This window comes from Muscardinus avellanarius (assembly GCF_963383645.1).
Source record: "Muscardinus avellanarius genome assembly, chromosome: 15".
NCBI classification, from domain to species: Eukaryota; Metazoa; Chordata; class Mammalia; order Rodentia; family Gliridae; genus Muscardinus; species Muscardinus avellanarius.
Window position 1 is genome coordinate 81,454,805 of NC_137801.1, and position 16,296 is coordinate 81,471,100.

Here is a 16,296-nt window from a genome sequence, read left to right on the forward strand (position 1 = left end):
CTCACAGGTTTCGTTAAAGAACATCCTATTGCCCCTCTTTAAAACCACAGATACACCATCTCACCTGACCTAAAAGTAATGGTTAGGAGGATCCCACTTCCAGTAAGTAGGTCTCACAGGACTAAACCTCCCACCCATAACAATCATTTGGGACAAAATAATTTTTCCAAAATTTGGAAACGAGACTTGATGTAAAGCGGGGAGACACTGGGGGAAGTGGTCACTTGGGGAGGAAGAGATGGTGCTGGGTTATCATCCTGATTCTATGGCTAGGACGGGCCCCAGTGGGACCGCTAGAACTCTGTTAGCAAATTTGCAGCCCCACTGTCCTGAGAAACAGAGGACAGCTTGGGATAAATATCCTTTGGAGAGTGAAGAAGAAAATTCTGGGGGGAAAAAAAGAGGGGTTTCGATTATTTGTCTAAACCCCTACAGTCAATCTCTGGCTATCAGCCAGATGCCAAGCTGCCTGGACAAGGCTACAGCGCGGAAAAGTCGGGGACAGTGAAAGGCAGAGCTCGGGGGACCCTCTTGGTACTGAAAAAAATGACACGCACTGAAACCAAATGACTAAAGTCTCTGAAAATCTCCAAACAGAGAAACATTTATTTAGGAACTATTAACTCTTAACAAGAATGGTGAGTCTGCAGCATTTCGGCTACAGTCTGATCCCACCCACTCCTGTTCCCTTAATAAGTGTGACAAGTTCTCTCCTCTGGGTGAGTACAGCCAAGGCTAAGGGCTCCCACTCATCCCAGCTACTAACCTAGGGCTGTGACCCAGGAGGGACAGGCTGAGGATCATGGGGTTCCAACCCCGCCTTACTCTGCTCATAGAGTGGAGGTTTCATACTGGGAGGGGCAACTTAAGACCAAGAGCCACCAACCCCCTCACAGAGAAGGGGCTTTACTCCAGGAAAAGCAGGTTGCTGTCCAGCCCAGCGGAAGGGTCAGCTTCAAGAACTGGTAGCTCAGCAGCTCTGCCTCGGGCGACTGATGTTTGGTGCCAAGAAGGGAGAAATCTGTGCCTCGGGGGATGGTCAAAAGCACTGTGGATCTTGATGGCAAGCAACTGAGAGGAGGCTGGTAGCTTCATAGCAGTGGTGAAAAGCAAAGTGGTAGAGCAGCCAAAAGTTAGGAGAAAATCAGAGAAAGAGTTGACCAAGAAATCCCACTTATCCCCACGGGCTCAGAAGACCGCGTGAACTCGGGCTGCGCCCACGAAGCGGGGAGAATGTGGAAGAGCAAAAGTCCTGTTCTCTCATGGTGCAGACGTAGAAACTCACCAAACAGTGGCTGAACAGAGAAACTTTAGTTCACTGGCTGGACCAAAGTTAACCATGTTTAAGGAACCGAAGGAAGGTATGGAATTCATTTACCAAAGAGAATACCAATTTAGAGATAGAAAGTACAAAACAGAAATCGATGTTTGGAGTTGAAAGGTACACTGTAAAGATGGAAAATTCACTAGAGAAACAGATTTGAGTTGGGAGAAGGCAAAAAATCTGCTGCCTTGGAGAGAGGACGATAGAGATTATTAAACCTGAGAAACAGAAGAAAAAACCGAAGGTGACTAGAATAGGAAGCATACCAATAAAAGTACAATGACAGTACCCGGAGAGGAGAGAAAAAGAGATTTAAAAAAAGACAATATAGCTAAAAAAATTCTAATTTGATGCAAAGTGTGTGTGCTTTATTGAGGATAGAACCCAGGGACATTCTACCTCTCAGCTATACCTCCAGCCCTACTTTATTTTTATTTCTTGAAACAGGGTCTCCCTATGAGGATAAGAGTCTCACTACTTGCTGAGGCTGTCTTCGAACAATCCTCCTGTCTAGCCTCCCAAGTGCTAGGATTACAGGCATGTGGCACTCTGCCCAGCTTGACGGAAAATACTGACAAACTCAAAGGAATGTAAGTGCGGAGATTCACATACTCAGCCACAATTAGTCTCAAAATGCTGAAATCTAAACATAAAAATTCTGCAATAGTTCTATGACTAAGTAAGACTTTTTATTAAGTTTTGAAACAACATATATGCATGAAAGTGAGAGGTAAAACTCATTCACAATGGCAGAAATGGTTACTTTTCCAGGAGGGACAAGGAGGAGCTTTCTGGAATGTTAGAAATGTTTGAGATTATACATTGTCCAAACTATGGCCTATGGGCAAAATCAATTACTTATGTTCTTAAAACATGTTTTATTGGAACATAGCCGTAGCCATTCACTCACACACTGCTTGGACCACAAGGCCTATGTTTTACTACCTGGCCCTTTATAAACAAGCTTGTCAACCCTGTCTTGCTCTGTGTCTTGATCTGAGTAGTAGTAACACAGGGGTTGTATAAATGAGTGTGTGTATACACACACATATGCTACACACCTCTAAATACTTTGAGCTGTTTAAGTTAGAAATTTATAAGCTAATTACAGTATTTTATCTCAATAGAAATAAAAACATATATGTTGTATTTTTTATGGTTTCCCGGACCCATCATTTTAAAGCATGTCTGTTTTTCTTTAAACAAACTTGAGGATGGAACCCAGGGCCTCGTGCATGCTAGGCAAGTCCATGACCACTGAGCTACATACACCCTAGCCCATAATTTTGAGACAGACTTTTGTTACATTTCCCAGGCTGACCTCAAACTTGGAATCTTCCTGCCTTAAAATTTTGAGTATCTGGGATGACACTCATGCCTTTTCAAAATTAATCTGTGTCTCCTGAGACTTAGAATGAAGATCCCTTCCCGCAGAGATTCTTTTTGTTGCCTGTTAGGCTCCTAGACCTCTACCAAGCCAGATCTATATCCAAGCCCCTTCCTGAGACACATTTACCATCCTAGGGACAGTGCGGCTGAAATCTTAAGAGAGCCTGTTTCTACCCCTCCTCGTCCCTCCTTCACCTTCTTTCCTCTTTCCCTTCCAGGTTTCTTTCTGATTCATTTTACTCTGTGATACTGTTCTCTAAGGTTATACCTAGTAGGTTCTTTAGGTCCCCGCCTACTTTGACTTCATTTTATACCATCCTTACCTGTGTTCACTGATTTGCACTGCACCAGTTTTTCTGATCTAAAAAACTATTAAGCCAGGTGTGGTAATACACGCCTGTAATCCCTGAATTTGGGAGGCTGAAACAGGAGGGTCTCACAGATTTGAGGCCAGTCTTAGCAAGTAGTGAGACTCTCTCGTCAACCTGGTGAAAACCTGTTTCAAAATAAAAATAAGATAGGCTGGGGTGTAGCTCAGAGGTAGAATGCCCCTGAGTTCAATTTCCGGTACCAAAAGTAAATAGACAGATACAAAAACCTATTAAGCTTGTTTACAGCTAGATAGCACACCACCCTGCACACTTTGTGACTTAATCTCCCTTTTACTCACCCGATTTTGAGCTGGCAATTTGGAATGATGTCACCTGAAGGCTCCTGCAGGTCTAGACTGGGGACCAGGCGTCCCATGTCGGGGGTTACTGCTGTCAGCTGGACCATGCATTTCTGCTGGGCAAGCTTGGGCTTTTTCACACAGCTGCCCACAGCAGATGAAATGTGAGGGTAGCATTCATCTGACCAAAGCAAGTTACAAGGCCAGTCCACCCGCAAGTGGTAGGAAAAGACACTCATCTGACGGGCGGAGCAAAGTGGAATATGCAGCCATCTAAAGCTGACCCGTGGAGGACGCTTTCCCTCAAAGCCCGCACAGCTGCTCAGTTTTTCCTCAGTTTCTCTCCGCAAGGCACACCTTCTCTTCCAGGCGGCCTTTCCTAGCCACAGCACGTAGAGCAGCTCCCCGCCACACCCTCCCCGACCCATACCATCTCACGATCCTGTTTCATTCCCTTCCCATCAATATGATGACCTATATTATTTCATCAATATGATGACCTGTATTATTTCATCAATATGATGACCCATATTCTTTCATCAACATAATGACCCATATTATTTCACTGCTCACTTGTCCGTTTTCTCCATGAGAACGGAAACTTAGCCTTTCTTCTTTACCCATAGGATCTAGAGTAGTATGGACTTAAAAACATTTAGTCAATTCACATTCTTATTTTTTATTCTACAGTAGAAAAAAACAAAGTTATTAAGCACCTGAAAAACTCAAGCACTTCAGTTAGTAAAATTCACCTGAGTATAAAAGCAATCTAAATGATACAATCTACTTTTTAAGGCCCAAAGTAGAAAATTACCTGAGTCTTTCCCAAGTTACAGAATTTAGAGCCTCAGTCTTCAAATGTAGCAATATTAAAGGTATCCGTTTAGATTTCAGTGGTTTCCATCTTTTAGATCACTTCAACGCAGCCTCTCAATTGAATCCTTTGTTTGTCCCACTGTGTTAGGAAATCTGCGACGCGGGAAGGTTTGGACTGCCTTCACCTCTTCAGCGTAGTGACTGAACACACCAGCCTCTGGGGCACTGTCGTCCCAAAGAGCAGACGACTCTAACCGCCATCACCCGCAGCAGAGGCCCCAGGTGAGGTGGGCTGTCTGCGTCCCCCCTGGCCCCGATCAATCCAGGAACAGATGATCACACTACAAAAATGATGCTTTCCCCTATAGTTTACTCAAATAAAGATGAAGTCACATTTTTTTCATTTTATTTTTTATGAATGACAAATCGACTCAAGATAATTTTATCCAGTTTATTTAAATAATAATAAGGCTACTTAAAAGACTTTTTACATACAAAAATGTACATTACAAGTCAAACTTTTCTGTACTGAATTACAAAACCCGCACAAGCATTTAATAAAAGAGCACACTTAAAAACATTTGACCATTTGGTAGCCTCTAGAACTCACTGAAGTTCCACAGTAGTAAACAGAGGAAGCTCTTATATACATATATGATTTACTCTACTGGCAGTTTTACTTAATGTAAGTTTTTAAAAGGTCATTGCTATTGAATGAGTCTCTAGATCAGTTTTAGAATTTTCTCTCAAAACTCAAGTCAGTCAAAATATCATTTCAAATAACTCCAATTCTGAAGACACTTAATATTAGCAAGTGTATTATGGCCTCATAGTAGTAGTAAACTAACTTTTCAAAGCGCCTGGTAGCTGTCTAGATTAATAAGGCTATGTTGAAACACTGTACTGCCTTTCCAACTGGGAAGCAACTTAGTGCCCTGCTGCTGCGGGGGCTTGGGCTGCAGAATTCACACAGCGGTCTCTGACCCTCGAGTGTGGGGCGTGGGGGTCGACTATCGTCACCCTTCAGTGAATGAGCAGGGCCAAGCAAAAAGCCTGATGCTTGGGCTCTCAGGAAAAGTGGAAGGAGAATGGCAGTAAAGAAAGAAACCATACTTGGGGGTGGGGGGTGCAATGCTGGAGAGGAAGAAGAGCAAGGCCACCCGCAAACGGCAGGATGCGGGGCCTCTCACGACCTTCCCAAGTCACCCATTGGCGCTAACGCCACCTGTTAGCCTAACCCAATAACAAAAGCTGGCTTCGCTGGGACACAGAATCAAGAGCAATAAAATTAACCCGTTAGTGAGTAAACATAATTCCAAAATGGTTCGCCATTCAAATCAAGTCCTTCGAAACAGTCAAGCAAACCAAAACACCGTAAGACTCCCAACCCCCAGCCTTCCGCACGCTTCAGCAGGTGGGAGAAGCAGCTCTGAGACAAGCTCAACCCATTTGCCCCCAGGAGGCAGTGCTCTAGGAGGGGAGTGTACAATGCACAGTGCATGGTTTAGTGCTTCTCTACCTTTCAAACTCAAAATAGCTTAATAATATGCTGCTAGATGAGCACTGATTTTGATGTTCTTAATATAAACTTCAATTTGAAGCAACAATGTTACACAGTTCAGCTGTTATTACCAACCTACTCTGTAAGTTAAATATACAAATTAAAAATTAATTTCACTGAGTAACTAAAAAAATTTCCCACTGACTTAAAATCGTCAAATGGCTAACTCTCTCTTAAGTAAGAGAGAAATACAGGTGCAAGCAGAGGGGACAATTGAACAGAAAATATGTCATTCTGCCCTAAAATCTGCACTTTAAAATCTCCTTTAACATATACTTATGGATAGGATCACAGTTTCCATCAATAACATTACATATATTAACCCTGCAGATAACAATATACTTAAGAATTTGCCATAATATCAACCATTTATGCAACATTTAGTATGTATCAATTTTGTCTTATGTGTACAGATTTGTAGTCTGGAATAAAGGCAGAATGATTAAAACTTATTGAGTTAAAATCTTAGTATAGTACCTACCTTCAAAGCTGAATTAACTTTAGGAAAGGCTATTTAATAGCTGAACTACAATGCTTTTTATTTTTTAGCAAATCAAGAGGAATGAAACTCCTTTAAATCATACTGAAAAAAGCACACACCTATTTGAAGATCAACTATACATGGAAAAAATATACGTTCCTTTGCTCTTGGTTAGAAATATACAGCAGAAAAGCAGACATGAGGACTCATGAATATAACATAACCCTATTCTGACTTCCACTATGCAACTCGAGTGGTAATACCACTCACAAAGAAACAAAAGCTGCACAGACACCTCTGCGCAGAACAGCCACATCAGACGCAGGGCCACCAGGCAAGCGGGCCCTCTCTCTACGCTGCACGCTGCAGCGATTGCGGCTCCATCCCCTCCACTGCCTGCTCCAGAGTGCACTATGTTTTTCCCCCCTCACGGCCTGATTTCCTGGACTCTGCTAAGGTCTAGAATCCTCCCCACCTCCCTGTTTCCTAAATTTCTGCCATCACACACCACCTCTACCTAGCACGACCCTCGGTGTGGAGGAGGAAGCCTGAGTCACAGGGAGGCCAGACACCGCTCAGGAGCAGAGCAGGTGGGCTGCTGCCGGACAAGAACGTCCCAGAGACGGCCGCCAGCTCCGACTCAGCCGGCTCTGTTAGTACGAAGGGAAGCAGCAACAGCGAGCACTGCCTTCCCTCTGCTGCTTACGAGAAGCAGTGGAGCTACTGGGTGACAGCAATGTTATCTGTACATCCGGAAGTTTTCCAGCAGTACTACTGAAATGCTTTCCTTGGCAACCCTCGAGGATGCGTGTGGTAATATTTACTCAAAAGCTGTGATGAAGCGTTATATGCTTCTGCTTGGGAAAAGAAACTAATAAAAATGTTGAACTAGTAAAATATTCAAGTTTTTAAAAAAATCCCAAACGTTCCCAAAGACTCTGAAAGAGACTAACAAGAATAATTCCTAAAAGTCAGTAGACACTTTATGCCAAATTTGCAGTTAATGATTTGACCAGGGTCAATATAAATAACATATATTAAGCCATTACTTTAGGAAGAAATTCATTCCTAATCAGGATATGAAAGGCAAGAATTTTAAAAAAGGAAGAAAAGGAGGGAAGGAGAGAAGGAATGACTATTTTGTTAACCTATTTTAAACCTCTTGAGAAAATTCTACAATAATCAGAATTTTTGTAAATACTGTCAATATATGTGAGCTTGCTTGAAAAACTACAATTACAGTTATATTTACACTTTTGGAAACTTTCCTTCACGGCCACGTAACATGTTGTATCTTCCTCTTCGTTTCTGGGGGTTTCAGGTTATTCTAAAAGACACAAACAGAAACTAGTTTGTACCTGCAAAAATGTTTCAGAACAGCAGATATAAACACTTAAATAACCAAGGTGTACTACTAATGAAAGATCACCCCTGCGCCCTCTGGTGAGAATGTATTTTAGAAGATTGGGTGAAAAGATTAGGGGAAAAAATAATGCCTCTCCTGGCTCCTGTTTTTTTCTGCTGTATGGTTCTCAAATGTTTGCAAATGACTTGAGACCACTTAAATGCCAGGTTTGGGTCCTATGCCCAAACCAGCGAGTCAGAATCCACAGAAGGTGACCTGCAGAAGGTGGAGGAATGAGGCTGGCTTCTGGCGTCTGGAAGCTCCTCAGCGAGCGACAGGCTGGCAGAGTGGAGAAGCACGGCGGCTCCAGACCCGCTCCCTCCTTCCCAGCCCAGCCGCTCAGTCCAAAAGCAGAGAGAGAAAACATTTCTCTATCTCATACCTCTGAAAGACTAACATCTCCTTGGGCAGAGAAACACCCAAGAGCCTGAAAAGGCAGGCAGGCTGGCGGCCACCTCGACTCACCCCCTGCTGCAGTGCCCGAGATGCGGGTACTCTTCCAGCTCCTGTCCTGCACCCGCCCCCTCCCACAGCGTCATAAAGTGTGGAGGCAGCATGGTGCCCGGGGTGAGCAGACCTGAATTCAAACCACGGTCTAGTTAGTAGCTCTAGGCGGCCAGAAGGTTCATTTAAATGCTCTAAGCTTCTGTCTCCTGGCCTGTGAGATGGTAATAACAGGGCTCACTTCAGGGACTGCTGAGAGGATTCCGAGTGAGTGAAGGCTGGTGAGGTAGTGCACAGTTTGGATTTAAAGTGTCCCCTTATGTGTAGACAGGAGGCAGGGCTTGGCTGCTGGGACAGTCCCGGGGCATGGCAAGGGACAGCACCAGGGACAGGCTGCCCTCCTCCTTGTCCCCTACAGCCATGAGTGAGGGTGAGCTCGCGCACTCTGCCCCTGCCATGCCGCCCTGAGGCTGAAAAATCTCTAGGTGTCTGCTTCCCTAAGGAGCCGAAGGAAAGATGATGGGAATGTAGGTGAATCATGTATGGATAATCATGTATGGATGTATCATCTCACAAGTTACCCTCTCAATAAGCTGCATAAGTAACCTGCAAGCAGATGCGAGCCTAGCATCCGAATGCTTCAGTACTGTAGAGCAGACCCCACAGGTCCTCCCGTCTCCGCTCCCCTCCCAAGCCAGGCACAAGTCATAAATCAACGAGATTCTGGTGTGGTTTTTTTCATGCATTATGAGGACAAAACCCTCATGCGTGAAAAGATCATCTTGTACCACTGAACTATATCCCCAGCATTAGTTTTAAGGTAAATACAGACAGACTTAAGGACAAAGACCAAATGCTGCTTAATATAAATGAATGAACTTGAGCAAATTACCGAACATTCCGAGCCCCACTTAATAAAGCAGTATTTCTTTCTTTTTAGTTACAAGACAGTTAAAGAAACTAAACAAGACAAATACAGAAAAGGTGCCTAATAGTCTTTCTATGCATTTTAAGCAGAAATAAATTGAGTTGGACTCTTAAAACGATCACTGAGGATTTTTAAAGTCCGCGGTTCAGACACAGGAGCAATGAAATGTAAAAATCAGACCACTGAGGGCTCAAGGGAGGCAGGCAGCGCCGGCGGTGCCGGCGTGGACGGCACCCACACTTACTGTGGCCTCTGCTTCTTCTTTCGGAGCGGCCCGCTTTAACTTCACAGGAGTGGTGCCAACAGGGGACAAAGGCGGCGACTTCACAGCAGCCGAGGGGCTTCTCCTATGCGGTAAGTTATGGTTCTGTTTAGTGTCACTATTGTTGTGTTCCGTTTTATCGTTTGTGGGCAAATTGGAAGACAGAATTAGGGGCGAAACACTGGAAGAATGTGATCCTTTCCGAAAGGCATTAGTGCTCAAGCTTGCCTGCGGGGGAGGCTTGAGCCGATCGTGGTCTCCATTCTCTGTCTTTCTCACTTTTATGCTTGTACTTGTCGAGCTTCCATCAAATACAATGAGGGGCCTTTTTCGGAGACTGTCTACAGTGCTGCTCCTAAAATGAAAGAGATGCATTCTTGAAAAATGCCATCTATCAAGGCAAACCAGTTCACTGGAATTCAAAGTTAAAACAAATGACAGCCAACAAGAATGTTGTAAGTGGGTCTACTGAGAATTAAAATGTATGTTCAGTCTGTAAGAAATAATCTGAGGCCAGGCGTGGTGGTGCATGCTTGTTATCCCAGCATTAGGGAGGCTGAGACCGGAGGATCACGGTTCGCAGACAGCCTCAGCCACTTAATGAGGCCCTCCACAACTCAGTGAGACCCTGTTTCAAAATAAAGACTAAAAATTGGGCAGGGGGTGTAGCTCGGTGGCCAAATGTCCCTGGGTTCCATCCCCAGACCCACTAAAGAAAAGAAAAGAAAAGAAAAGAAAAGAAAAGAAAAGAAAAGAAAAGGAAGGAAGGAAGGATCTGCTTTAAAGTGTAAAACTTTGCCGGGCATGGTGGCGCACGCTTGTAATCCCCGCGCTTGGGGCAGGAGGATCGCGCAGGTTCGAAGCCAGCTGTGCTGGCGTAAGAGACCCTGTTTCAAAAATATAAAATAGATCTAGGAGTGTAGCCTGGAGGTAGAAGGGCTTCCAGGAACCCCAGTACCACCAAAAAAAAAAAAAAAAAAAAGTAAAACTTTTTTTTTGCGGGTCTGAGAATGGAATCCAGGGGCATCTGGCCTCTGAGCTACACCCTCTGCCCAATTTTTTAGTCTTTATTTTGAAACAGGGTCTCACCGAGTTGTGGAGGGGCTCACTAAGTAGCTGAGGCTGTCCGCAAATCGTGATCTTTTGGTCTTGGCCACCACGCCTGGCCAAAGTGTAAAACATTTCTTTTTAAGAAATTTAGGCCAGGCATGGTGTCGCACGCTTGTAATCCCCGAGCTTGGGAGGTGGAGACAGGAGGATGGCACAGGTTTGTACCCAGCCGCTCTGGCTTAAGAGACCCTGTTTCCAAATAAAAAAATAAAAAATAGGTCTGGGAGCGTAGCCCGGAGGTAGAAGGGCTTCCAGGAACCCTAGTACCACTAAAAGAAAAAAGAAAAAAAGGAAGAAATTTAGTTAGCTTTAATGTATACACTACATGCAGCTATTTTTAAAACATCAATGAACCACATAGCCCTAGAACTTAAAACAAGATTTTCAATTAACAATAACAAATCACCAGCTTATTGGCGGGGTTATCTTGATCAGGTAACTGTCATGTCATTTTAAAAAGATGAAAGTATTACAAGACCACCACAGTGGCAGTTTACAATGATGTGGAGGGACTTGTTATTCCACTCACTAATGGTCTCTAAGGCCAAGGATTTTCTAAACTGTAACTGTAATTTTAATCATAAGATCTGTTAAGAGTCTTCAGGGTTAGCTCCTGAAATATAATTTCCATTTCCATAGTGAAAGTAAACAAGGCTTTCACTTGTTTATATTCATTATAGCTCAAGTTATACAACAGATTTGTTTATGGAAAAAAAAAAAAGTCTTTCCATTAAACATGCTAAAAGAACTCGAGCAGCTAGTTAAAGAGGAGACCACTTTAAACTTGACGCTCAAAATGTTGTCCAGGGACCAGTGGTATCAAAACTATTTTGGAAGCTTGAAAAAAATGCAGAATCATAAAATAAAAGGTATCAAAAATTTTGTTCAATAAATTGAGGAGAGTGTGAGGGATGCAGAATCCAGGGACTTAAACTGAACTACTGAATCAGTCTTAAAACCAGCATTGAAACCAAAATCATAGGTGACTGGTCAAACTCACCAATGCTTGGGTCACCAATAAGTATCATTTGGTAAAAGATAAAAAATAAGCTTGCAATTTACCCAATGCCACTGCAGGAAGGCAACGGAGGGACTGAGAACAGGGCTCATCAGCTCATAAGCATTCAATTTAAGATTCAGGGGCACACTGAAGTTTGGATCTAACTGCGTACGACTTTGTGCATGCTGCAACACCTCTCTGTAGCTCAGTCCCACTGCAGACAAAGCAAGTACTGAGAGTACAAATTTTTCTTTTCTTTCTTTCTTTTTTTGGCGTGTGTGGTACTGGGGATGGAACCCAGGGGCATTCTACCTCTGAGTTGCACCCTCAGCCCCCTTTTTTTATTCTTTATTTTGAAACAGGGTCTCACTGAGTTGCAAAGGCCCCCTGGGTTCCATCTCCAACACCGTAAAAAAAAAAAAAAAAAGTAAATTGAAAGCTTGTATGCAACATGACCCACAGGCCTGTGAAAGTTAACTCTCACACACAGCCTATGCTAATATGTAACTAGGAAGCTAAGCTGGTCCTAAATCTGAACTGACTATGTTCCTGATCAAAGGTGAAGCATTGCCCGTACTTATTTTTCAAAAGACTAGGAGCCTATGCGTACCCCTGACCGTTCTCAGGCTTGGGAACAATCTCAATCGTGAATTTTTCTTCATGGACACTGCCCACTGGTCACCTGAACCACGCACTCTGCCCACCCGGCCCTGTCACTTCTGCTGCACTGCCCACCAGAGCTCCTTACACACAGGCACCCTAACAGAAGACCACGGACCCACCAAGGACGCCGACCAGTGGCTGCAAAGGGAGAGAAGGATCTCACTCCTGGTGCTCATTAAGTCAGCCACCGACACAGATCACTCACATGCAATTTTCTTAAAACAAACTGTTATTTACTTGTGGCTTTATAAACATTTTCTAAAATTTTAAAAACGTAAATGGTTTACCTGAAACTAGAGGACAGGCTCTTTGCTCCTGTATTATGCAAAGACCTTAGGGTCTTGATTCATCTTTTTTTCTCAAAATTCAGCAAATGCTTTTGGTTCTGCCTCTGAAATACATCCAGACCCCAGCCTACCAAACTCACTACCTTAAGCTACTACCAGTTACTGCCAGGATTACAGCACGATCTCCCAATTGGCTTTGCTGTTCCACCCTTGCAAATCCCCACCTTGCATCACCTCTCGAAAGCCAGTGGTTGGGTTAAAGTATTAGCTAACAGTGTCACCGCCATCACTGTCTCAAAACCCTCCATGAATTGGGTGTGGTGGCACAAGGGAGGCTGAATTAGGAGGATCACAGGTTCACGGCCAGCCTCAGCAACCTAGCAAGGCCTCCCAAACTTAGTGAGACCCTGTCTCAAAATAAAAAGAGCTGGGATGTATCTGGTGGTAGAAGGCCCCTGAGTTCAATACCTGATCCCACAAAAACAAACCAAAACACCCTCCAACGGTTTCTCATCTCAGTGTAAAGCCCAAGTTCTTACAAGGAGTCACAAAGGCTCCATAATCTGACAGACTCTCGCTCGGCCCCAGGAAGCTGTCTCTGACTCTGCTCCTCCCAGCACACGCCTCAGGCTGACTCTGTTCTGCTGGACTGCTAGCTTGCTCTGCACATCCTGCACGTAGGCCTCGCTACATTTCTCAAGGTTGTTCCTGGCCTCTTTATAATTATCATTCCTCTTTCTATTTGACTATCTCCTTAGCATCACTGCTATGTAACGGAACATACACTTAATGTTTTTATTGTTTCTCCCAAATAAAATACAAGCAGGGAATTTTGTAAAGATTCTTTTTCACTGCTATAAGCATAGTGCTCAATAGTTTATTAATTTGGGGGACTCAATCATTAATTCTTGAATAAATGGTTCTCTAGATTTACATTTACCTGAAGAAAAAACATTTAGTCACATAAGATAAAATGAAAACGAGGACCACTAAAAAGTACCTCTTAGTGTCACTTTTTATCTCGGGTTGTTCTCTCTTCTTTTCCATCATTTTCCCCCACCTATTCTTCGGCAGATCTCTCTGAGGCAGTGGGATGGCGTGCTGAACATAGAGGTCGGTAAGATTGTCTTTGTTTATTCTCACGTCACTTTCAACAGCTATATTCTTCTGCAGAAAAGGAAACAAAAGAAATTTCAAAACAACAGCTGCCATTTGAATAAATACCTAACTCACAAGGTAAAACAATACTTAAGTAACAAACTATAAAGCCATTTTCATAATCACACCCACACACACACACACACTTCAAAGTCCCATGAGGTACTGTTCAATGTGGTATTATATAGATTAAGCCCTGTAAATTTTAGGTTCGGCCTCATTTGAAAACCAATGGTCGTATGGACTCAGGGTGACAAAGACACATGCACCCAACCTACACTCCAGGAATGAAGACCATTTCCAGTAACATCTTAATCTCTAGAGGGGATTTAAAGTGGGGGACTGTCATGGGAAAACTGACAAAAGACAGCTGACCATTATCACCACCACCAAGTTACTTTGAGTGCTATTAGGATGAGATTGGTGAGACGAAGAAATGAAGACCTGTATGCAATACCCTTTTCCCCCCTCTCCCTCTCCCTCTCTCATTTATTTTTTTATTTTTTATTTTTTGGTGCCAAGGATTAAGTCAGGACCTTGCCTATGTTAGGTATGTGCTCTACCACTGAGCTACTCCCCAGGTCCCAGGAGCACTGCTTAAACTGAGATTACCTACCAAGATTTCAAATAGCACTGCAGAACGAAACTGCAATCCCATTACTGATGACAGTAACGACAGTAAGGGTACACCAGAACGAAACTGCAATCCCATTACTGATGACAGTAACGACAGTTAGGGTACACCCTTAGCACAGCCCCACCCACCAGGTATTTACTGTCCCTTTCAAGGAGCTTCCAGTCACTGTTCTACCCTTGCTATCTGAATAACCTTATTCTCCCTCACTCGTCAATTTGTTCTTGACATGGGAAACACAGAGCATACGTGCAGGACTTAAAAAGGAAAAAAAGTAAGAATAAAAATGATATCATAGCTCTTCGACTTCAATTCAAAAAGGCTTGAAAACGTTTGCTACGTAAACCTGAAAAACACAAATCAATGTTCTCTGATAAGTTGAACCCTCTTTAAAAAAAAGTAAGTACATTTTACTTCTTTTCTCTCATAGAGGTGGTCTACTGTTAATTTCCATACACTGTTAACTCAGAGGTGGGGTGAAACCTGGAGATTCTCTTAGAAGATATGTCTAGATGATTCATAGGCACTGTGGCTTGGAAAGTGAGGCATTAGGCAGTGCTTCTCAAAGCGTAGCCCTTGGGACAGCAGCAAGAGCAGGTGTGGTGCTGCTGGCCTGTAATCCCAGTACTTGGGAGGCTGAGACAGGAGGTTCACAGGTTCATAGCCTGTCTCAGCAACTTAGCAAGGCCCTCTGAAACTTAGTGAGACATTGCCAGCCTCAGCTACTTAGTGAGGCCCTTTGCAACTTAGTGAGAGCCTGTTTCAAAATAAAGAACAAAAAATAAGGATAGGGGTACAGCTCAGAGGTAGAATGCCCCTGGATTCAATGCCCAGTACCACAAGGGAAAAAAAAAAAAAAAAAAAAAAGCAAAGCAAAATGTCAGGCCATCTTTCAAACCTACAAATGAGAAAGGAATGGGGCTAACAAGCCCTTGAGTTATTCAGATTTACTTAAAAGTTTGAGGACCACAGATAAATGGTCATTATTAAAATATTCAACTTAACAGAAAAGCTTGAGGAAATAAGAGAAAATACACTGAGGGGGGGATTAAAAATACAGAAACAACAAAATAAATAACATAATACCCTAGGGAATCTTTCAGCACATTCTGTTACATTTTAAACTCTTAACTTTTTTTTTTTTTGCTTTCTTACGTTTAGCCTATTATCAGAGGCCACACCATCTGAAAAAGAGCAACCACTACAGTGAGAACGAGGGTGCCGCTTAGAGAGGGTGTGACCTTACATAAGTCACTTCTTTCGAGCCCTAACATCTTGAAACGAGGTAAGGAGGCGTGGAACCTGCGACCTCTCAGACGCCCTCCAGCTCTGACGGTCCAAGGCTTCTACCCTCCATCCTTCTTCCACGCTCCTTCCCCAGGCCCTGGCCTTCAAGGCCTCTGCTTACAAGGTGCAGCCTGCGAATCCCCTCTCCGAGCCACGAAGGACTCAAGTCCTACTTCCTAGGGAAGTCCGATCCTCTAGGGAGGTCTCTTTTCCGGAAGGGGACGAGGGGAGACCTGACTGCTCTGATGGGCCGGGAGCGGCGAGCCCGGCGGGAGCAGCGTCGGGAACGTCCGCGGTGCCCGAGAGTTGCTTGGGGCGCCCTCCGCGGCAGCCTCGCCCGGGTCGGCCCTCCCGCCCTCGGCCCGGCGCGCCCGACCTGCTCCAAGGTGAGGAGGAGGAACTCCTGGGACAGCAGCTCGGGGTGCAGCAGCAGCTCCGAGTCTGTGCAGCTGCGACCGCCCACATCCCCCGCCATCGTCGTCTCCAGGAGACCCGGGCCAGCTACCCATGAGGCAGCGCGGGGGCAGCGCCGCGGAAGTGACGTAAGGGGCGGCGACGCTGTGATGACGTCACTTACGCGCGCCCCGCAGTGCCTGAGGTTTTCCGCTGAAGGGTGGGGCAGGTTGGCAAAGGCTCCCGGCAACCTGAGGAAGGAAAGGGGAGTCGGCCCGGGAATTTGCTTGAAGTCTTGCGGGAAGAGAGGGAAGGGCGCAGCGCCCCGCGCGGGCCGCGATTGGTCGCGCCTTCTGTGACGTCACGGGGCTCTCCCGGGGAAGAGTCGGGCGGAGATGGCAGATAGCGCTGCCCTAACGTCGGCTCTTGTCTTGTCCGAATTTATCTTGGTTTTCTTTCTTTTCTGTTTATCTTCCTTGTAGTT

General features: G+C 44.5%; 1 protein-coding gene across 2 annotated transcripts; it reads right to left on the reverse strand.

Moving 5' to 3' along the window:
* Positions 1 to 7,511: 7,511 nt before the first annotated feature.
* LOC308274167 (ashwin) lies at positions 7,512 to 15,894 on the reverse strand (the record flags this gene model as incomplete). 2 transcript variants are annotated; one of them, XM_080711643.1, is made up of 5 exons in its annotated part: positions 7,512 to 7,568; positions 9,263 to 9,385; positions 9,509 to 9,635; positions 13,341 to 13,507; positions 15,796 to 15,894. In XM_080711643.1, the coding sequence occupies 5 exons, from the start codon at positions 15,892 to 15,894 to the stop codon at positions 7,512 to 7,514; spliced, it is 573 nt and encodes a 190-aa protein (XP_080567769.1). The 2 variants fall into 2 exon arrangements, with proteins under 2 accessions (XP_080567769.1, XP_080567768.1); XM_080711642.1 differs by having other exon boundaries at positions 9,263 to 9,635.
* Positions 15,895 to 16,296: the final 402 nt, after the last annotated feature.